We start from the raw sequence: 24,127 nt of genomic DNA on the forward strand, positions 1-24,127 counted from the left end.
GTAGTTTCCACTGCAGATTCGTCTAAGAGCAAGTCCTTCAAAGCCTTCTATTTTACAAAATGCTATAATTGGAGATATTGATAACTGTTTCTTCTGTTGAGATCATTCTCCTCCTTTAATTGTTGAAAGGATATAATTTTTCCATCCTCCACTAATTGTGCCTGTAATCTCACCTCCTACAATATGTAAACTCTCGAAGACAGTGAAAATTTTAAATGGATAAAGTTTGAGGGACTAAATTACCTTCATATGACTGTAATGTCATTTTAATTGTGTGTGGTCCTGTACAAAGGAAATGTAGACAAAATAAACTATGGGTTCCAGAGTTAGGTAACTCCTGTATGAATATCCATGCCCTCAAATGTGTATAATGTCAGATAAAGAGGTAATAGAGGTGAGGATATGACTGTGGGAATGGTGGGTTGGTAAACATGAGTACTAGGTAAGTTTCATGGAAATTGATAAAGATATCCAGGTCAACAAACAAATCGAAAGTGATATATTTATTAGACGAAATACATTTCCGACAGAGAGCTAAAACAATCGCTGCCCGGATATACTGCTAAATAATAGGTTGGATTTCGAAGGTGAAAGAGAGAGAAATGTTTCCCTTTGTATTTGGTGCCACAGGCCTGATTAAAAGCAACTTCCAAGCACACATGTGACAATACATATTACATCCTATGAACTCTAGAAGGAAGCCCTATTTGCCACAATGCAAATATTACTGTGAATGTTAGCTGTAAATTTGAGATATTGAGATCACACCCCACAACCCTGGTTTAGGAATGATATTCATTACTGAGAAACTCAGAGCTGACATGTATATAAAATTTTATATATGTGCCAAACAGGTGGCTGCTGTTTCTCATTCTTTACAGGGTCTGTTTTCATGCGTATTTTCTGCTTATGGAGTTTCCACAACAATAATTTATGATCTTTATTCATAGAAGTATCTCCTTGTTAGCTGCAGTGTGTGAGTTAATGGCCTCCTGACTGTGCAGTTCACCCTTTACACAATATAGTACTTTGAAAACCCTTTCCCCTCTGGTTTTCAAAAGCCTTCTAGTCTAATCTCTCTCAACTCCTCTTCTCTGGTCCTCCTTTGCTTGTAAAACATAAATGTAAGAGAGATGATACGGTCATGCATTATGGCCTTTGTGACATCCTATAGGGTGAAAAGTTCCCAAAAAGCTCATTAAACTATAAATATGCTTTCTAGGTAGTTCCCAGTTTCTCAGTGTTTAAATTTTTTCTTTTTAATTTTTTAATTTTTGTGGTCATACAGAACAGTATTATGATCATTCAGATCTGGATTTTTAAGCAGTTGCTTAAGCAGAGCACATCGGCAGAGATTGTGTATTTCCCACACATACTACTAATGGAAGTGGGGTATGATCAGAAATTATCACAGAGTTAATCTGGCAAGAATGGAGGCTATCCTGTAACTCATGTGAGAGGAACCAAAAGTCTATTCTAGAAAATGTTTTGTATACAGCACAGAAAAATGTTACATGTTTCTTGATTTCAAGCTTCCCTCTTTAAGCAAGTGAGTCTCTTGAAGAAAAACTATATCAACTTTAGTTGTGCAAATAGAGGCACAAATTATTTTCTTTTTAATAGGATTATGAAGACCCATACAGTTCACATCTGAAATGTAACCATTTGTGACTACATTATCCACTGAAATGTTTGTTTTATTTCACCTTCACTTACATACTTCAAAACAATCTAAAACTCTCCTTACTAATGGGGAGATGCTCACAGCAAACCAAGCTTGCAGCGTTTCAGTTAGACTGGTTTTAGCCAGTTTAGCACGCATGTTATTGTGCGTCTAATTCTCGGCACTGCTTTTACCATTCACAGAAGCAGTGAATGAAAACACTATGCAAATCTATGAAAATGAGCTCATTTGTATTAAAATGACCATTCCATGTGATGCACAGACATTTCCGAGCAATGCACAGAAAGGAGCGCCTACCTGTAATGTTGTTATTATTATTATTTGTAGCATTTGTACCCCACATTATCCCACCTATTTGCAGGCTCAATGTGGCATACATTTGCCGTAGATTGCCATTTCCGGTCTACAGAGTTGCATATGGTTTTACATTCAGTGCGTACATACATGGTATAGGAATACATTGAGGCATATTTTCAAAGCACTTAGCCTTCCAAAGTTCCATAGGTTTCTATGGAACTTTGGAAGGCTAAGTGCTTTGAAAATATGCATAGTGTCAACATTATATTGTTGCTCGGTTATCGACATTAGGGTAGAAAGTGACAATGTTTGGCAGTGAGAATAATCAGCATTGTATGGTTACATAGTAATCGATTTTATATTAGAAGTGGAATTGTTTGTTTATTAAAAGCATTGAGGTTATTCGATCGAGTGATTAAGGTCGATCCAGTCTTATTCTTCAGTCTTATTGTTTAGTAATTATGACGGTTGTTTGTGGTATGCCTTCTTGAATAAGTCAGTTTTCAATAGTCTTCTGAAGATGGTTAAATCTTACGTTGTTTTTATGTTCTTCAGAAGTGCGTTCCATAGTTGCGTGCAAATGTAGGAAAAACTGGTTGCGTATGGGGACTTGTATTTTAATCCTTTGCAGTTAGGGTGATGGAGGTTGAGGAATGTACGTGCAGATCTTTTTGCGTTCCTGGCAGGTAGGTCTATAAGGTCTGTCATGTAGGCCGGAGCTTCCCCTTGTATAATTTTGTGGACCATGGTGCAAACTTTGAACGCAATTCGTTCTTTTAATGGATGCCAATTTAGTTTTTCTCTTAAGGGTTTGGCGCTTTCGTATTTTGCTTTCCCAAATATGAGTCTGGCTGCTGTGTTTTGGGCTGTTTGAAGCTTCTTAATGATTTGTTCTTTGCAACCTGTGTAAATTGCATTACAGTAGTCTAGGTGACTTAGAGGCTCATTTTCAAAGCACTTAGCCTCCCAAAGTTCCATAGAAACCTATGGAACTTAGCCTCCCAAAGTGCTTTGAAAATATGCCTCTTAGCATCATTGCTTGTACTAGGCTGCGGAATGTTTCCCTTGGGAAGTAAGGTTTGATTCTTTTAAGTTTCCACATTGCGTAGAACATTTTCTTTGTTGTGTTTTTCACATGGTCTTCTAGTGTAAGATTTCGGTCAATCGTAACTCCCAAAATTTTCAAACTATCAGAGACCGGGAGTGTGTAGGCTGAAGTGTTTATAGTATTGTTTTTATTGGAGTTGTATTGTTCAAAATTTTCCGGCAGGTCTGAGCTGTCATTGCACGAAGGTGACTTCTCAGTGGGGCAGTCTGTTAGTGTCTGCATGCACATGTGTGGGAAATGTGCCATGAGTGGGGAAATATGCCATCTACGTGTATATGTGTGTGTTCTGCCCATTGAAAAGCAGTGTGCTTGTATTTTTAATTGTATCTGCATTTGTGTGGGACGTCTGTCCTGTGTATTATATGTAGGGCAATGCACCATGTACGTGTATTATGTGTGTGTGTGTTCCACACACAGCTGTGTTGTAGATCAATGAACAAACAACGAATCAATCCTTATGAACACATATGACATCAGTCAGCGCACGTATATGATGTCCGTTTATGGTGCATGCAAAAAGGTTTGCTTTGGTGCTTTACAGCATAATTTTACAATACACATCTTATGACGTGCACCTTGAATGCATGTCTATGATGCAGTTACCACCGTTCTGCTTTTTTTTTCTTGGACATGTGCATAACATCTACGGTTACTGTGAGACCATTCTGTGCATGTGCTAGATGCTTTCTCAACCAAGCTGCACATAGACTTTCTGCATATCTCATTTGCATGCAATTTCCTTTGAGCTTCTATCACTGTTCCATATTCGGTAAGTTCAGCGGTGGCTATTTGCATACGCAGATGTTAATGGTGACTTTTGAGCATCACCCCTAAGTAGATAACCAACATGTGCTCCTTTTCCCATCAGTCCATATGAAAATCAATAACGCCAAAAACTAAAACAAATAACCACATTTGGTATGTGATGGATAGATGCATTTTCTGGGGGTCACTGCTGGTACTTTGACCCTTTCCCCTTCTTCCTGTAGTGTAACACTCTACAGACAGAAACACTCTACAGTTAGAGAGCATGATATGATATTTTACCAGGCTTAGGTTAAAAATAAAGAAGGTAACATGAACAATATCTGGGATGTGAAAACTTGTCATTAGAGGAGAAAGAAGTCCAGGGCAAACTCAAAATGTCCAGATACAAAGGATTTCCTGCATTTGGCACCTCTGAAGCATCGCAGAGCAGAATGCCCACTGACAAGTATACTTTGTTTCTAGCTAACACAACCTTGCAGTGGAAACTTTTGAAAATATTGTAGGCTTGGACCTGAAAAAAACCCTTATTTTTGGATATCAGCTCTCTCTATTATGGTGTTTAAGGGGAAGCAATGGATTAAGCATCCACCTCATCTGACTCAGTGCTACCCTTCTGTCGATGGTCTTTTCAGATTCATCAAAGAATGCATTATGTTAAACTCATGCTATAGATACATAAATAGAATTTACCATGCTAAAATAAAATATACTTATAGAAAATGACATATGCAATAAAGAAAAGGGCTATCAGTGAGCCCGTAAAACTTATTTGCTTTAGTTCATTTTCTTGGAGTTGCCTATTTGAAAGACTTGCTCTCTAAATTATCATACAAATGGATTTGTATTAAACAGATATTTTTTTTTAGGAAATTGAGCCTTAACCTGAAATACTGTCCCTTTTGAATAATATACTTGGCCTGTAATCAGCTCCTTACCTTGTCCTAGATAAAATAAAATGATCTGAATTAACGGTGGATCTGTTAAGCAGAAAAAAAAGAATGTTTGATAGAAAACTAATTTAAGGAATGATAAAATGGAAAACAAAAATGAGGACGTTATAATGCCTTTATATCGCTCCATGGTGCTACTGCACCTCTAATACTGTGTTCAATTCTAGTGGCCACATCTCACAAAAGTAGAATTAGAAAAGGTACAGAGAAGGGCGACGAAAATGATAAAGGGGATGGGATGACTTCCCTATGAGGAAAGGCTAAAGCGGCTAGGGCTCTTCAGCTTGGAGGAAAGACGGCTGAGGGGAGATATGATAGAGGTCTATAAAATAATGAGTGGAGTTGAGTGAGTAGATGTGAAGCGTCTATTTATGTTTTCCAAAAATACTAGGACTAGGGGGCATGCGATGAAGCTACAATGTAGTAAATTTAAAATGAATCGGAGAAAATGTTTCTTCACTCAACGTGTAATTCAACTCTGGAATTCGTTGCCAGAGAATGTGGTAAAGGCAGTTAGCTTAGCGGAGTTTAAAAAAGGTTTGGACGGCTTCCTAAAGGAAAAGTCCATAGACATTATTAAATGGACTTGGGGAAAATCCACTATTTCTGGGATAAGCAATATAAAATGTTTAGTACTTTTTTAGGATCTTGCCAGGTATTTGTGACCTGGATTGGCCACTGTTGGAAACGGGATGCTGGGCTTGATGGACCTTTGGTCTGTCCCAGTGTGGTAATACGTGTGTACTTATGGGAAATAAAAACAAGGATATTATAATGCTTATTTCTGGGATAAGCAGCATAAAATGTATTGTACTGTTTTGGGATCTTGCCAGGTACTTGTGACCTGGATTGGCCACTGTTGGAAACAGGATACTGGGCTTGATGGACCTTCGGTCTGTCCTAGCATGGTAACACTTATGTACTGTAGTAGGCTTACTTTAAGATTATGGAAACACTGTTTTGTGGGCAAAGGATTCAGATATTCCTGGACATCTCGCAGGCTATGCAAGCATGAAGAAACAGGTTCATGCTTTGAAATCATCTGTGCTGGGCATTGGGACTACGTTTTTTTTTTTTTCCTATGGAGCCCCTTGAAATTGCTTGATTATAGTAAAAGGTAAGAAGTATGTATTCTTTGACCTTTTATAATTAGATGTTTTCATTAATGGTCAGAAGAAGGTTTGCGGGTACTGTTTTGGAGCCGCAGGGCTCCATGTGTGGAGAGTTTTTTCTTAATAACCTTAGTTTATTTCCTAAAATTTTGCTTTTTCTTTTTTGTTCTTGTTAAAGACTTTTGGATGATGATATGTATTATGCTGTATAAATATTTTTCTTTGTCATCTTTTTCTTGTTCTCTTTTTGAATACAAAATTTGAAAATTAATTAAAAAAAAAGCTTGATTAGAGGTATTAAAATCAAGCTGAGCTGATGCCTAACATTGAATGAAGTTTACGAATCAACTGACGATCCAAATACTACTACTACTACTTAACATTTCTAAAGCGCTACTAGGGTTACGCAGCGCTGTACAGTTTTATAAATAAGGATAGTCCCTGCTCAAAGGAGCTTACAATCTAAAGGACAAAATGTCAAGTTGGTGCAGTCTAGATTTCTTGAATAGAGGTATAATGGTTAGGTGCCGAATGCGACATTGAAGAGGTGGGTTTTGAATAGGGATTTGAAGATGGGTAGGGAGGGGGCTTGGCGTATGGGCTCAGGGAGTTTATTCCAAGCATAGGAAGAGGCGAGGCAGAAAGGGCGGAGCCTGGAGTTGGCGATGGTGGAGAAGGGTATCGAGAGGAGGGATTTGTCCTGTGAGCGGAGGTTTCAGGTAGGAACGTAAGGGGAGATGAGGGTAGAGAGGTAATGAGGGGCTGCAGATCGAGTGCATTTGTAGGTTAGTTGGAGAAGCTTGAACTGTATGCGGTACCTGATTGGAAGCCAGTGAAGTGATTTGAGGAGAGGGGTGATATGAGTATAACGGTCTAGACGGAAGATAAGACGCGCAGCAGAGTTCTGAATGGATTGAAGGGGGGATAGGTGGCTAAGTGGGAGGCCAGTGAGGAGTAGGTTACAGTAGTCAAGGCGAGAGGTAATGAGGCAGTGGATGAGAGTTCAAAAGCGGCAGGTCTTGGCTGTCTGTTGGATATGCGCAGAGAAGGAGAGGGAGGAGTCGAAGATGACTCCGAGGTTGCGGGCAGATGAGACGGGGAGGATTAGGGTGTTATCGACTGAGATAGAGTGGAGGGAGAGGAGAAGTGGGTTTGGATGGAAAGACAATGAGCTCGGTCTTGGCCATGTTTCAGTTTCAGGTGGCGGTTGGACATCCAGGCAGCAACGTCAGATAAGCAGGCCGATTCTTTGGCCTGGGTTTCCGCAGTGTTGTCAAATAAGTCTGGTATTGATCCAGTTGTTAACTATTTGTTCCATTATCGCAGCCATTATGTGTTAGTGAAATTATTTTTTTGTCAATTAGCCAGAGCTAAGAAAATCACCTCATTTTAACATTTATTCAACTCATTAGCAATTTGTAAATCCATGTCAAGTCCCCTTTTTTTGGACTACTGTTCATATCTATCTTGTCGTCTTGTAGAACAGGCTAGTTTTAAATGCACTGTAGTGCAGTGCAATATTGTGAACCTTACCATGACCTAAATTAGTTGTTGTTTTTTAAACATAAAAACACTTCCCGTGAATATTCTACAGTTATTTGTTCAACCCGATCCTATCAGGTTTGCTTTTCAAGTTATCCAAAAGGAATATGTATGCATATATTCCACTGTACGCAAATATGCGTTGTGCTTATTCACTACAGATAGCCTGACACCTAGCTGCTTTGGATGGCACCATTTTAAACATAATTTCTTTAAAATAATAGCACTACTGTAGATGAGTACTAGTGAATTCATTTAATGAGACTAATCAAGCTGTTTTTCCTCATGATTAATGATTTCTTATTTTGTTTTTTTTTTAATATGCTGCATTATTAAGAGTGATAATTCTTGTTCTGAGGGATTATATGGATTAAACAGCAAGCCCAACAGTGTAGAGAATAACTTCTTTCATTACTGCTGATTTCATAAACCTTCAGAAAACACTAGGAATAATTATGTAAATGTACAAAGTAGCAAATTATCATTATCACTATCTCTCTGTGGTTTATATAAGACACACAGATACAAGTTATTTATTTATAATAGTAATTCCCTGAACCGAGACCCTAAATTCCCACTAACATAGTCTAGTCAATTACATGCCCAGAGTTACATGGCTTGCCTGTTGTTTCAAGTAATTGTTTGTTTTGCCAATTCCAGGAAATTGTTACAGTTAATATGAGTAATCATGAAATATTCTCTGTTTCTTCCTAGTAACACAGCAGGATTTAAATTATTTTAATGAATTAAGCTAGTTTGCCATTTTTATCTTAGTTATTTTATACTGGTAATACAACACCTCCCTATGCAGCTTGCCACTGCAGTTTATTACCTCCTGCTTGGGGTAGAAAACGTATCTGCTTTCAGATCTGACACAACACCTTGAATTGTCATTTAAGAATGCAGGTTAAGTCCATAATTTGGGCTCTACTCTGAGTGTCAAGGGCTGGTGTAATATTATTAGGCTTTCTAAGTGAACCTTTAGCCTTGTGCTCCCTCAATTAACTTTTATGCCCCTAGAATCATTGTTACTCCTCTGAGATTATGATAAACACAACAATTATCACCCCCAATACTGCTCCTAAAATTCTCTTGTAAAAATGTGCAAAAGTAGGTAAGGATGGTTTTTTGAGTTTGTGTGACTATCAAGACCTTTTGTTTTGCTTTGACTGCAACTGCTCTTTGCTCGCCTTCCCTAGATGATCAACACACAGGATAAATTCTTATCTTAAATCCTAAGTGGTATAGAATGAGTAGAAGTGCATATTTTTTTTTTACTCTTTCATAAAGGACAAAGACCAGGAGACACTCAGTTAAATGGAAACACTTTTAAAACTAGAGGAAATATTTTTTTCACTCAATGAATAGTTAAGCTGTGGAACTCTTTTCTGGAGGATTGGTAACAGCGGTTAGCATCTGGGGTTAAAAAAGGTTTGAACAAGTTCTTGGAGGAAAAGTCCATAGTCAGCTATTGAGTCAGACATGGGGAAGCCACTGCTTGTCTTGGGATAGGTGGTGACATGGACTGGCCACTGTTGGAAACAGGATACTGGGCTAGATGGACTATTCGGTCTGACCCAGTATGGCTATTCTTATGTTCTTATGATTATAGACTTCTCTTTTGGGTAGGGTGCTCAGCAGTCTGAAACTATCTTTAACAGCTACTGTATCTGTTATATGCTAAAAGTATGGACATTAATCATTTTAAGTACATGCAATATGTAGCCAAAAAGCATTAAAGGAAAAAATGAAATGAACATAGTTGATTATACTTCTACTAATATTGTGATTACAGCATCTTTAAGAGACCTAACAAAATGTTTATAAAATCAGCCTTAGTGCTCTTTTCTAGTCTTTTACCAGGGGGTCCTCACTCACCAAATTCTTGATAATGTTATAAAATTTAACCCAGCAAAAAAGAGTTGACACTGTGCAGTACAACAAATCCAAACACAAACAGCAAACTGATAATTAATGGCAGGAGAGTTTTGGAGCAAGTGGTGTTAGCAGGCAGTTTTGCTAAAGTTCTTCTGTTTTGATATTTTCTTCAGACAGCAGACAGATACTTTTATGTGCATGTGTGTTTGATTTTAATCTTAACCTGATCTGATTTTAAAGAAACAATTGTTTTCTGACATATTCAGATATACCTTGACCCCTGACACGGGCCTTCTGGCCTAAACATGGTTCATGTCTGGTCAGTTGAATTTTCAATAAAGAATCAAATGACTTCCAGAATCTTCAGCTACAAGATGTACAGACCAAATACTGAAAGTCATCCGAGAAGAGAGCGAGGCTTCTAACGCTGATGTTGTATTTCACCTGGGGACAAATGACCTGGCCAACAATAGCAAGTTTACAGCACAGAGAGCATTCCAGAAGTTTGGGGAGGGACTGAAATCTTTGGTTCGGACTGTGACTTTTTCTGAAGTAATTCTTACGTTGGGGAGGGGAGAGGAAAGACTACGCAAAACAGAGGAATTCAATAAGTGGCTTGAGTCTTGGTGTAAAGAAGAAGGTTTCAGATACATAGGCGAATGGAGTACTACATGGAAAAATAACAGGCTGTAATGATGGGCTACATCTTTCTGTGATGGGAAAAAGGATCCTTGGGGAGAAATTCAGACAGTATGTTTCTAGACATTTAAACTAGAGGGTGGGGGTGACAAAAGGAAATGGGATTTCGGAAAGTCACCCCCAGAATGAACATGAAAACAGAGGGAAAGGTCATGTAAATATAAAAAAACACCCAAACTCACTAAGCACATGGAAAGCTATGTGCACAAATGCTCGTAGTCTATGTCACGACTGTGACTTTATTCTATGCCTACACTCACCTTGCCTCCGGGTGACTGGGTCCTGTGGTTGCTGTGGACTGTTTTTTCCTGTTTCTCAGATGTCTTCCAGGTTCCATTCCGGTCCTGATGTTCCAGCTTTCCAGACTTGCCCCGGTGGTTCTGCTGTCAAGCCTCACCGCTGACATCATCTGTAATTGCCTTATTAAGCACTTGGGAACTTTCAGGCTTTGCCTTTGCAACAGAGGTCTTCAGATGTGCTTTTGTCTGAGAGTGTTTGTTGCTGCTCTAGCTCTGCTAGTATCTGCTTTGTGTGTCCTTAGCTTTAGTTTCTTCTGTTTGTTCTTGCCTTGGGTGTCTTTAACTTTAGTTCCTTGCTGCTGTATCTGCTCTGCCTAGCTCCAGTTCCTTATTGTTTCCCTGATCTGTCTGTCTTCGGCTATAGTTCCCTGCCTGCTTGTTCCACCCTGGTTGTCTTTAGCCCTTTCCCGTTCGTGTCTGCCTTGCCTGAGTACTTCAATCTGGTTCCAGTCCAGTCTTGCCAAGCCAAGTCCACTCCAGCTTTGTGGTTCCAGTTCAGTCAAGCCAAGTCTGCTCCAGCTTGTGGTTCCAGTCCAGCCAATCCAAGTCCGCTCCAGCTTGTGGTTCCAGTCCAGCCAAGCCAAGTCCGCTCCAGCTTGTGGTTCCAGTCCAGTCAAGACAACTCCGCTCCAGCTTGTGGTTCCAGTCCAGCCAAGTCAAGTCCGCTCCAGCTTGTGGTTCCAGTCCAGCCTGTTGGTGTTTGTCCGCGCTTCCTGGTGGGTGGTCTTCCTGCTGTTGCCGGTCTCTGGCAGCAGCTCAAGGGCTCACTACTCCAGATCGCTTGCAGCGACGTGACAGTCTAAGTAAAAATGTTCAAGACTTGCAAGCCCTGATGGTTGAAAAAAACTTAGATATTGTTGCTACTACGGAGACATGCTTCAACGATTCTCATGAATGGGATGTAACCGTACCGGGCTATAATCTTTTTAGGAAGGATAGAGAGGGCTGAAGAGGTGGAGGAGTGGCTCTCTGTATGAGAGAAAGAATATCAGAGTGGCTGAAATGTGGGGACCCTGGGGAAAAGAAGAAGCTTTATGGATCGTCCTGGAAAGAGAAGACGGAACCTGTATCCACACAGGAGTTATCTACAGACCTCCTGATCAAACGGAGAAGTTAGACAAGGATCTGATAGAATATATTCAAAACATTGGTATGAAAGGGGAGGTGCTACTGTTGGGAGATTTCAATTTGTCTGACGTGGATTGGAACGTCCCGTTTGCAGAATCGGAAAGAAGTAGGGAGATTGTGGATGCCTGTCAAAGTGCCTTGCTCAGACAAATGGTGACAGAACCCGCGAGGGAAGGGTTGATGCTGGATCTAGTGCTCACTCAAAGTACTGGATTTCAGACATACTGATTTTGGTAAAATGGGGGAATACCTGAAGAAGGATCTGTTGGCATGGGAAGTCGTAGGAGAAGTGGAAAAACAGTGGTCCAAGCTAAAGGCTGCTATAAATATGGCAACTGATCTTTTTGTGAAGAAAGTAAACAAAAACAAGAGAAGCAGGAAGCCTATATGGTTCTCCAAACAATTAGCTGAAAAAATAAGAGCGAAAGAGGCTTTGTTCGAGAAATACAAAAGAACGCAATGAGAGGATCACAGAAAAGATATCAGATTAAACTGAAAGAAGCGAAGAGGGAAATACAACTAGGGAAAGCGCGAGTGGAAGAAAAAATGGCTAAAGATATAAAGAGAGGTGACAAAACTTTTTTCAGATATATTGGAGAAAGGAGAAGAGATAGGAATGAAATTGCGAGACTGAAAGATATATAATGAGAATGGTTATGTGGAGAGTGATGAAGATAAAGCGAACGTGCTAAACAATTATTTCTCTTCGGTGTTCAAGGAGGAAAATCCTGGAGAAGGTCTGCAGTTGGCTGCCGAGGGAACGTCTGGGATGGAGTGAATACTGCGCCATTTACGGAAGAAAGAGTTTATAAACAGCTGGAGAATGTGAAGGTGAACAAAGCTATGGGGCCGGATGGGATACATCCCAGGATACTGAAGGAGCTCAGAGAGGTCCTGGCGGGACCTCTTAAAGATTTATTTAATAGATTTTTAGAGACGGGAGAGTTTCCGCGAGATTGGAGACGAGTGGATGTGGTCCCCTTTCACAAAAGTGGAGACAGGGAAGAAGTGGGAAACTACAGACCGGTAAGTCTCACATCGGTGGTAGGAAAAATAATGGAGTTGCTGCCGAAAGAAAGGATAGTTAACTTTCTAGAAACCGACGGGTTACAGGACCCGAGGCAACATGGCTTTACCAAAGGTAAATCCTGCCAAACGAATCTTATTGACTTTTTTGACTGGGTGACCAAAGAACTGGAGGAGGGACGAGCGCTAGATGTAAACTACTTGGACTTCATCAAAGCCTTTGATACGGTCCCCTACTGAAGACTCATAAATAAGCTGAAAGGGTTGAACTTAGAACCGAAAGTAGTGAACTGGAAATGAAACTGGTTGACCGACAGGTGGCAGAGGGTGTTGGTAAATGGAATGCGCTCGAAGGAAAGGAAGGTGAGCAGTGGAGTTCCTTAGGGGTCGGTGCTGGGGCCTATTCCGTTTAATATATTTGTGGGAGATATTGTTGAAAGGTTGGAAGGAAAGGTGTGCCTTTTTGAGGATGACACGAAAATAGCCAATAGAGTGGATACCCTGGAGGGAGTAGAAATGATGAGAAGAGATCTCCGAACGTTAGATGAATGGTCGAGGGTCTGGCATTTAAAATTTAATGCCAAGAAGTGTAGAGTGATGCACTTGGGGTGCGGAAACCTAAAAGAGAGATACCAGATAGGAGGTGAGAGAAGTAAGCTCGGCTCAGCTTGGTGTGTTGGTGTCGGAGGATCTGAAGGTGAAGAAACAATGCGACAAGGCGATGGCCGTGGCTAGAAGGATGCTAGGCTGTGAGGAGAGGGGCACAACCAGTAGAAGAAAGGAGGTGTTGATGCCCCTTTACAAGACGTTGGTGAGGCCCCACTTGGAGTATTGTCTTCAGTTTTGGAGGCCATATCTGGCTAAAGATGTAAAAAGACTGGAAGCAGTGCAAAGAAAAGGTACGAAAATGGTATGGGACTTGCGTTGCAAACCGTACGAGGAGAGACTTACTTTCCTGAACATGTATACCTTGTTGGAAAGGAGAAACAGGGGTGATATGATAACAGACATTCAAATATTTGAAAGGTATTAATCTGCAAACGAACCTTTTCCGGAGACGGGAAGTTGGTAGAACTAGAGGACATGAATTGAGATTGAAGGGGGGCACACCCAGGACTAATGTCAGGAAGTATTTTTTCATGGAGAGGGTGGTGGATATGTGGAATGCCCTCCAGTGGGAGGTGGTGGAGATGAAAACGGTAATGAAATTCAAACATGCGTGGGATAAACACAAAAGAATCCTGTTTAGAAGGAATGGTTCCGTGGAATCTTAGCAGAGATCGGGTGGTGATGCCGGTAATTGGAAACAAAATGGGAGCTGGGCAGGCTTCTACGGTCTACGCCCTGATCGTGACTGAATAGATAGGGATGGGCTGGTGTGTAAATTTTAAGGGGCTTCAATGTTAGCTTCAGAACGTAGTACAAGATCAGTACTGGGCAGACTTCTACGGTCTGTACCCTGAGAAAGGCAAGGACAAATCAAACTCGGGTATACATATAAAGTATCACATACCATATAAAATGAGTTTATCTTGTTGGGCAGACTGGATGGACCGTACAGGTCTTTATCTGCCGTCATTTACTATCCAGCTCATTTTCGAAAGAGATCGCCGGCCATCTTCCGACACAAATCGGGAGATGGCCAGCGATCTCCTGATCCCGGCCAAATCGGTATAATCGAAAGCCAATTTTGGCTGGCGCCAACTGGTTTTTCGTCGCGGAGCCAGCCAACCTTCAAGGGAGGGTACGGAAGGCGGGACGGGGGCGTGGTTACGAGATGGCCGGCTTCGCATGATAATCGAAAAAAGATGGCTGGCTCGGACGAGCATTTCACCGGCTGGACTTGGTCCATTTATTTTTAGGACCAAGTCACCAAAAAGTGCCCCAATTGACCAGATGACCACCGGAGGGAATCATGGATCACCTCCTCTTACTCCCCCAGTGGTCACCAACCCCCTCCCACCCCAAAAAAAAAACAATTTAAAAAACATTTTTTGCCAGCCTGTATGCCAACCTCAAATGTCATACCCAGCTCCCTGACAGCAGTATGCAGGTCCCTGGAGCAGTTTTTAGTGGGTGCACTGCACTTCAGGAAGGTGGACCCAGGCCCATCCCCACCCCCTACCTGTTCCACTTGTGGTGGTTAATGTTGAGCCCTCCAAACCCCCCTAAAACCCACTGTACCCGTATGTAGGTGCCCCCCTTCACCCCTTAGGGCTATGGTAATGGTGTAGAGTTGTGGGGAGTGGATTTTAGGGGGGATTTGGGGGGGACTGAGTACCCAAGGTAAGGGAGCTATGCACCTGGGAGCTATTTTAATTTTTAATTTTTAGAAGTGTCCCTTAGGTTGCCCGGTTGGTGTCCTGGCATGTCAGGGGGGCCAGTGCACTACAAATGCTGGCTCCTCCCACGACAAAATGACTTGCATTTGGCCCGGTTTCCATTATGGCTGAAAACTGAAGCCGGCCATCTGCTCTACACCCGGCGATCTCAACATTTGACCTAAATGTTGATTTAGCCGGCCCCAACCATATTTCGAAAATACAGCTGGCTCCGCCCCTTTGCGTAGCTGGCCCCGAACATGGCTGGCCATCTATTTGGCCGGCGCCGTTGGATTATTCCCCTCCACGTTACTATCACTTCACTGTTTGTGTTTGAATATGAAATTTAATACAGTTAATGTAAGATTTATGCTTAACTGCACAGTAGTGAAATGAATTTTTATATCCAGTTGTACTTTAGTCAGTACAAGTTTTATTTTGCTATAATAATCTAATATAATAAAACTCACCCTCAACGTTCTGAGGACACGGACGTCACTTCCGTATATAAAACTCACCCTCAACGTTCTGAGGACACTGATGTCACTTCCGCAATGAAGGGTTCGTGGTGGTGAAGCCACCGAAAGCACCATGTCGCTGGGCCCCGCCCTCGCGTCAAACGTGATAACGTCGAGGGCGGAGCAATGGCGTCACGCATCGAGGGCGGGGCAATGGCGTCAGTGGCTTCACAACCAAGAAGCTGATGAAGGTGCGTTCACGAGGTGCGGACCTATGGCGTCGGTGGCTTCAGAACGACGAACCGGTGGTTAGGGAGGGAGGGGGTGTTGGGGAGGAAAACCTTGCTAGCACCCGTTTCATTTGATCCAGAAACGGGCCTTTTTTACTAGTTTTACATAAAAACTGAATCCAGCTCTTACTATATATGCATATGCATTTGTGTTTAGTAATAGAAAGGTTTTACCAACCCTAATTCTCAAATATTTTCTTTTAGATCAGTATATAATGCTCCAAACAAAGCAAATGCTATTTCTTTCGCAAATTTGTCATTTTGTTTATTCCAGACAAATGAAACTGCTTGATTTTCTTTTTTGAAAGAAGAGGCTCGTTTGCTGATGGGTTGCTCTCATTTTGTGTATATGGCAAACTAAAACTGCTTGAAATATAGGGCCTTAAATGCCCCTTTCGCTCTCCTTCTCCCCATAGAGTTGTATAGCCATCTTTTTTTCAGTTTGCTTCCCTGTAGTAAAATCCTTTTTGAATGTGGTCTTCCCTAAGTTGTGAGGATTTGTGTCTGTTTTAAATGGCTTAATGTTACTAGCCACAGTGTTGTGGCATACAGTGCATAAGAAATCTTCTCCTACCTTACATATTCTCCTCATCCCAGTATTTTAGGTTGTAAAGAGCGTTCTGGGTGTACATGGCACACTGTAGTACAATTTAGATTATTGGCCACTTGGACAGGATTATGAATTGTACTTAAATATATAGCGTACCTTGATCTGGAAAAGATGTGTAATTAAAGCCAAGCACAACAAATCATTGAGTAGTTAGGTATTTGTGCAAGAAGTATTACATGGATAATCCCTGAGATTCTACACATGGCGCTTTAATTTCCGCACAGAAATCAAAGCATATTCTAGAACATGCATGTAACTTAATTGGTTAACTAGCTAATCAGCACTGTTAATTGGATGTTAAGCAATTATCAGAACTAACTGACATTAATTAAGATTTAAGCACACAGCTCGCTAAGTGTATTCTGTAACTTGGTGCACCTGAATTCTAAGTCGCATAGTTGAAAAGGGGGCATGTGCAGGGCATGGGTGTTTCTAAAATCTATGCATGTTGTCATAGAATACACCCACTCTGTGCCTAATTTAAGCATTGGTATTTACGCCAAGTAAAACATGGCATAAATGTCCGCAACTACACGTGGTCACATGGAAATGTACGTAGCATTATTCTATATACCGTACAGAAATTTAAACCTATTCTGTAAAATGTAGGTGTGCTTTACAGAATACACCTAGGCATATTTTTTTTCCATGTTGAATTTTCAGGTGCCATATATAGAATCTAGCTCATTATCCAGCTCATTTTCGAAACAGATCAGCGGCCATCTTCTGACACAAATTTGGAGATGGCCAGCGATCTCCTGAAGTCAACCAAATCGGTATAATCGAAAGCCGATTTTGGCTGGCTTCAACTTCATTCTGTCGCGGGGCCGGCGAAAGTTCAAGGGGACATGTCAGCACGGTAGCGAAGGCAGGACGGGGGTGGGACGGGGGCATGCGTTGAGATGGCCGGCTTCGCATGATAATGGAAAAAAGAAAGCCAGCCCTGACGAGCATTTGGCCGATTTTACTTGGTCCCTTTTTTTCAGGTCCAAGTCCCAAAAAAGTGCCCGAACTGACCAGATGACCCCTCCCACCCTCAAAAAACAACTTTAAAAACTTTTTTTGCCAGCCTCTATGCCAGCCTCAAATGTCATACTCAGGTCCATCGCAGCAGTATACAGGTCCCTGGAGCAGTTTTTTAGTGGGTGCAGTGGACTTCAGGCAGGCGGACCCAGGCCCATCCCCCCCTACCTGTTACACTTGTAGTGGTAAATGGGAGCCCTCCAATCCCCCCCAAAAACCACTGTACCCACATGTAGGTGTCCCCTTTCACCCTTTAGGGCTATGGTAGTGGTGTATAGTTGTGGATAGTGGGATTTGGGGGGCTCAGCACCCAAGGTAAGGGAGCTATGCACCTGGGAGCTATTTTAAATTTTTTAAAAAACTTTTTAGAAGTTTTTGGAAGTGCCCCCTAGGGTGCCCGGTTGGTGTCCTGGCATGTGAGGGGGACTAGTGCACTATGAATCCTGGCCCCTCCCACGACCAAATGCCTTGGATTTGGCCAGGTTTGAGATGTCTGGCTTCGGTTTCCATTATGGGCAAAAGCCAAGGCTGCCCATCTCAAACCCAGCCATCTCTGACATTTGGGCGGCCCCAACTGTATTATTGAAAAAAGATGACCGGCCATCTTTTTCGAAAATACGGTTGGCTCCGCCCCTTTGCGGCGCTGGCCCCAGAGATGGCCGGCCATGGAGATGGGTGTCCCCGTTCGAAAATTCCTCTCTGTGTTCTTTTATAAGATAAGTTTGCCTCCTAACCTGGGAAGACTGTGCTTCACTAAAAAGCGTATAAATATTGGCTGAAGTTAAAAAGTGAGGCACAGGTTCACATTTTACTCCTGAATTGATTGGTGCTTCAGTTTTTTTAGTACTAGTTCAGTGCGTAATAATTTTAATCGCCTTTATGATTAGCATAAAATTATATGAAATCAGTCCAGCATTATGTACTAAGAATACATATGCTAATTGAATTTTTAATGTTCCAGAACCTTGGGATTGTTAGTAAAACGACTTGAGAAAGGTGGTAAAGCTGAGCGACAAAGTCTCTTTCATGAGAATGATTGCATTGTCAGGATTAATGATGGGGACCTTCGCAATAGAAGATTTGAACAGTAAGTATATTGTATAAACTTTGTAATTTTGCACCTACCATGTTAAACTGATTACAAAATATTTTTTGAAACCATTCAGATTTAATTTTAACAGGGCATATGCTGAGTGCTTTTAAAGTACTGTTTTATACTTCTACTAGATCAGATAGAAGATTTAATTCTAGTAGATCAAATAATGAATGATAACCTGATTTCTCAGTGTAGCAACACAGCAGCAACATTGTTAAAGCGGTAAGGTTCCATATTTTGGAATAGATTTGTGTTTTGCCTTGAGCAGTTCATTTAGGGGTCCTTTTACTAAGGTGCTCTATTGAATTTAGTGCACACTAATGAAGTGTGTGTTAAGTGCCGTGGAGCCCATAGGTATATAGTGGGCTATGTGGCATTTAGCACAAGCTAAATCCATTACTGCACTTTAGTTAAAGGACCCCTTAAGAACTGAAGAATTTGGATGAGGTGTTTTAACATTTTCATACAATATTGTACCGTAGTTTTCTATACTTCTGCCTCCCCAAACCTACTGCTTGCTGTATAACTGGACAACACTATGCAAGTGGATGTAAAAACACATAGTCCTTATTTAAAAAATGCGTAATATATATTCATGTGGTCCAATTTTAGAAAACCTATGGGCCAAAAAAATTTGTAAACAAATTTATTATATACTGTGTAAAAATAAATGAAATATATATTTATTTATTTATTTATTGAGATTTATTAACCAGCTTTATAAAGATATTCACCCAAGGCGGGTACAGTTTAATATAAATCTTAGAATTTTATTAACATCATAACGATAGTAGAATAACCAAAAATAAACATAAATACTATAAATGAGGTAAACTTGAGAACAGTAAATTGAAACCTAATAATAGAACTACCTTGTACATTAGGCAGCCAGATATAGTCAAAATCATACTAAGCTATTGTTTATAAATGTGTTTTATAACTATTGTGTAGCTATTTATTATGTTAATTTGACATCTTCTTTTTATTTGATCAGGGGCACAAGACACTACTGCCCTTTCTCTCAGTGGCGTACCAAGGGTGGGGTGATTAGTGCAGAAATGTCAACTGTTTGCCCCAGGACATGCCCCTTTTTAGTGCATGGTTTGCGTGCGCACATTGGGAACTTTATGCAGGATGCCTCAGCGTGTCCTTCAGTAAGCCCTTTTAAGCTGTGTTAAGCACATGCTAGTGCTTTGCATAGCTTAATAAAAGGAGCTCTATATGTTCCATCTCCCCTCACACCCTGTGCTGTTTATTAAGAATGGGACTTGATATACCGCCTTTCTGTGTTTTTTGCGACTACATTCAAAGCGGTTTACATATTATATAGAGGTACTTATTTTGTACCTGGGGCAATGGGAGAGTTAAGTAGCTTGCCCAGAGTCACAAGGAGCTGCAGTGGGAATCAAACTCAGTTCCCTAGGATCAAAGTCCACTGCACTAAACACTAGGCTACTCCTCCACTTTGTAATAATGTATTTCCATAATTTGTACCTTTGAATTTTTTTTCTTTTTAATTTTTAATGCTGTAATTGCCTGTCTTTTGCTTATTTTTGCTGTATGCTGCCTTGGATGATTTTCTTCAAAAAGGTGGTAAATCCTAAATAAATATTAATGTATTGAAATATGATTTTTGAAACCTTTTTGACTGTATGCACTTGTCTACAGTCAACAAAGTACTATATTGTTTTAAGTGTTTTAAAAAAAATCTTTTCCACATTATATAATAAATTTATTGTTTAAAAATGGGTTCATCCCAAAAATAGCACTTAGAATTTCTGTATAAATGGAAGAGTAGCCTAATGACTAGTGCAGAGGCCTGAAATGTAGGGGAACTGGGTTCAAGTCCTACTGCAGCTCCTTGTGACTCTGAGCAAGTCCCTTAACCCTTCATGCCCCAGGTACAAAATAAGTACCTGTATATCATAGGAACCAACTTATCAAAGTGCTTGGGGATGCTAAAAACAATGGAAAGTACCCCTCCCTGGACACAGTCAATGAATTTGCTCAAATATTGGGGGTGCTCAAGCACCCACAGAGCTGGCTCCTATGCTGTATATAAAATGTAAACCACTTTGATTGTAACTACAGAAAGGCATATAAATCCCATCCCCTTTTCCCTTCCCCCTATAATGGGTGCTTAAAGTTAGGCACTGTTTATAGAATAGCGCTTAGCACCAGGAACTGTAACTACATTTAGGCACAACCATTTAAACCAATGAAACCTTGGTGTAAATCCCCAAGTTTAAACTAAGCACAGGTCTCCCTTATTCTGTAACAATGTGCATAAATTGTGGGAACTTCCCCAATTCACCCATGACCCTCCCATGGCTGTGCCCCTCCCCCCCTCGTGACCCATGTGTAAAATTTAATTAAATTCAATTAGCACCAATTGGTTCATTCAATTAATTTGGGCATGTGCCCAAATTTTCACACGCAATTTGTAATGACTTTTATAGAATTTGGGGGTAAAAGTATACTTATTTATTTAAGGGGCCCATATTGTAGTCATTTGTGGATTTTCAGGAGTGCCACTTAAAGTAGATGACACTTCTGAAAATCCTTATAAAGCTAAATGAATAAATATGGTTGGCCTGCCATTGGAACCTTACATATATTTAAAGATTATTCCCTAAATCAGTCAGAGCTTTTTCTGAATATTTATTTGCATCATCATCCAAGTTTTTGTTTCTTAGGGGTCATTTTACCAAGCTGCAGTAAAGAACGACCTGCACTAGCTGCAGGAAGGGAGGAGGGCTTTTTGCTGCACGCTGCGGACCTTTTTACCTTAGCGGGTAAAAAGGCCAAAAAATGGCATGGCCATATGCGGTAAGATTTCACTTACCTTGTGGTCATGTGGGGGGAGGGAGGACTTAATGCCACCCATTGAGGTGGCATTAAGGGCTTTCATGCCAACCTGGCGGTAACCGGGTAGCACATGGTGCTGCCTGATTTCCGCCGAGTTAGCGCCGTGCTGGAAAATATCTAGCTATTTTCTGGAGCATGGCAAATGGCATGTGCCGGGGCTTGAATTACCGCTGGCGCTCGCTTGTGCTTACCGCCACTCTGTAAAGGGGTCCCTAAGTTTCATATGCTGCCATCATGCAAGCAAAGTATCACTCCTAAAGAATTGGATTGATGCTCAGGAGCCAAATGAGGCACTTCTTTGTAGAAAAAGGAAGTATTCCATTGTCCTGTGTTAGTTGTCACTGCTTTCAGAAGAAACAGACTATAAATAACTGAAAACCCTTTTCTTTTTCTCATGTCAATTTCGGAAGTATATTTCAGAATTGGCCCCTGTTGCCTAATTAGTTGTAGTAAATTATGCTTATAATGTTCTCTTGTTTGCCTGTCTTCAGTTGCTAATTTTCTGCTCATTTTGAAATCTAGAGCACAGCATATGTTTCTGCAAGCCATGCGTTCACCCGTCATGTGGTTCCATGTGGTTCCTGCAGCAAATAAAGAACTATATGAACAGCTTTCCCAAAGTGAGAAGAACACTTACTACACTAGTCGATTTAGCCCTGACTCTCGGTATATTGATAGCAAGAGTATTAATAATACAGGACATGACCACACACTACAAAGATTATCCAGACTGGACAGCCATAGAGAGCAAATAGACTCTTATTCACAGCTACCTCACAGTGTACATTCATCGGGGAAGCCACCCTCTGGCCTGATCACATCTCCACAAAGAGTTATTAACTCCACCCCAAACAGTGGTTACAACACCAAGAAGATAGAGAAGAAACTTCATATTAACCTGAAAAAAGGTAAGCGCTCTAGATTTTATAAGTAACTTGCTTATCTGACAAAGGAAAAGTGAACTTAGAATTTTAATCTTTTTAAAATTTAGTTCATGAATTTTTAAATGGAAATACATTAGTATATTACAGAAAATATCAATGTATTTTATTTATGGTCTTATTGAGATTTTGGATGGTGAAAATGATCTTTCTTAATGATGGTCTTTCATTTTTATATTAGTACATGCACCTAAGAATCGTTTGATTGCCTGAAGGCAAAGTGTTGTAAGTGCACTTGATACGAAACAGAAAATGAGAAAAGGAATTTAATGTGCTTCTTATAAATCACCAATAATATAGCAATTTTTTTTAACTTGAGATATGGCTTTTCAGTGGTTGCAACATTTGCTTTAAGGAGATCTTCTAGCAGGGTTTTGAAATAGAAAAACTGCACATAAAACACTTTCTTTCAGGTGATGATTTCCTGTGCTCACTTTTCTGTAATCGTACTTAACGTGTATCAGTGAAATGCCTACATGAGGCCTGGTTAAGGATCAGCACAGCGTGTGCCTTATTTTATTTAAATACATAATAATTGAATAAAAGCTTTCGAAACATTTTACAGACTAACATCACCTACTAATTAAATATAAATCAGAATATTTATTTATTTTGACATTTATATCCTGCATTTTCCCAAACAATGTTTGGGTTCAATGTGGCTCACAGATACAAATATTTAGAGAAGTGCATTCTATATAGTGCAGTTGACTGCAGTTCAGCATAATGGGGCCCTTTTACAAAGGCATGGTAGACTTTAAGCTTGTTCAGCGCATGCCAAAATGAGACTACCACCAGGCTAGTGCTCTCCTCCGGCGGTAATTTCAGATTTGGCATGCTCCCATACCGCCGGGACAAATTATTTTTATTATTTCCTACTGTTCATTGTGTTTCCAATGTTAATTGGCAGTTGGCGCATGCTGACCAGTCACAGTGTTACAGAATGATTAAATTTCAGTTTAGTGTTGAAAAAGATATACAGAAATATTCAAAGACAGTATAAGGTTGGATTAGAATTCATCTTTTTGTTGTAAGAACTTTTTAAAAGGAAGCTTTTTTAGTGATTTCCAGAAGTTTGTATAGTCTGGTATACCTTTGATGATTTTGGTAATGAATTCCACCACTTAATACATTGATATGAAAAGTCAGCTGAAAGGACCGATTTATATATAATTTTCTTACAGTTAGGGTAGTGAAGAAGTAGGAAGTCCCTGGATCCTTTTATGCAATTAGGAGCAGGACGTTCATTCAAGGGGAGCATGTAATCCGGTGTCAATCCATAAATGATTTGGAAGGCAAATACACAAAATTTATAAGCTACCCTAGCTTTAAATGGAAGCCAATGTAAGGAATTGAGCAACGGAGAACCTTTGTTAAATCGTGAAATATCACAAACAAGTCTTGCTGCTGAGTTTTGACCAGTTTCTAATTTCTTCACTATTTTGTCTTTGCAGCCGGCATAAACTGCGTTGCAGTAGTCGAAATGGGACAGTGCTAGAGTTTGAACTAAATTTCTGAATAATTCTTTAGGAGCCCTTTTACAAAGGTGTGTAAGGGCCTATGCTCATGCAGTGTGCGTCAAATCATCATTACCACCTGGTTAGAGCATGCACCTAGCGGTAATTCTGAGTTTGATGCATGCCAAAAACCCATGGTAGAAAATAATTTTCTACTGCAGGGGCGTTCCCAGTGGTAATCTGCTGTTGGTGCACTAACTGAACAGAAAAAGCCCTTCCCTTACCGATCCCTTGGCGATTCGGAAAGGAGCGGGCATGCATGAAGGAAATCGCATTCAAATGATCTGCTCGCTGTTAGCTCATTTGCACACAATTTTCTTCCTAAGGAGGGGAAGCCAGTGCAGAGCAGCCAAGCATTATGTGTGGCTGCTCTGCACATGCCAAAGGCAGCTTCATACACGCAGGCAAACTGCGTGTACAATAGCCGTCTACAACCTTAAATAAATTGCCGTCTACAACCTTAAGAAAACACAAGTCCAGGTGAAAACGTCCAAGTGCTCGTCAGGGACGTC

General features: G+C 40.6%; 1 protein-coding gene across 3 annotated transcripts in view; it reads left to right on the forward strand.

Moving 5' to 3' along the window:
* PARD3 (par-3 family cell polarity regulator) overlaps positions 1 to 24,127 on the forward strand; it is a 1,299,417-nt gene that overhangs the window by 578,098 nt on the left and 697,192 nt on the right. For all 3 annotated transcript variants that reach the window (XM_030199049.1, XM_030199057.1, XM_030199066.1), the window contains exons 8-9: positions 18,155 to 18,280; positions 21,680 to 22,065. In XM_030199049.1, the coding sequence (XP_030054909.1) occupies positions 18,155 to 18,280; positions 21,680 to 22,065 (512 nt within the window). The remainder of the gene's footprint in view (positions 1 to 18,154; positions 18,281 to 21,679; positions 22,066 to 24,127) is intronic.

The sequence above is a fragment of the Microcaecilia unicolor genome, chromosome 1 (genome assembly GCF_901765095.1).
Source record: "Microcaecilia unicolor chromosome 1, aMicUni1.1, whole genome shotgun sequence".
Lineage (NCBI taxonomy): Eukaryota > Metazoa > Chordata > Amphibia > Gymnophiona > Siphonopidae > Microcaecilia > Microcaecilia unicolor.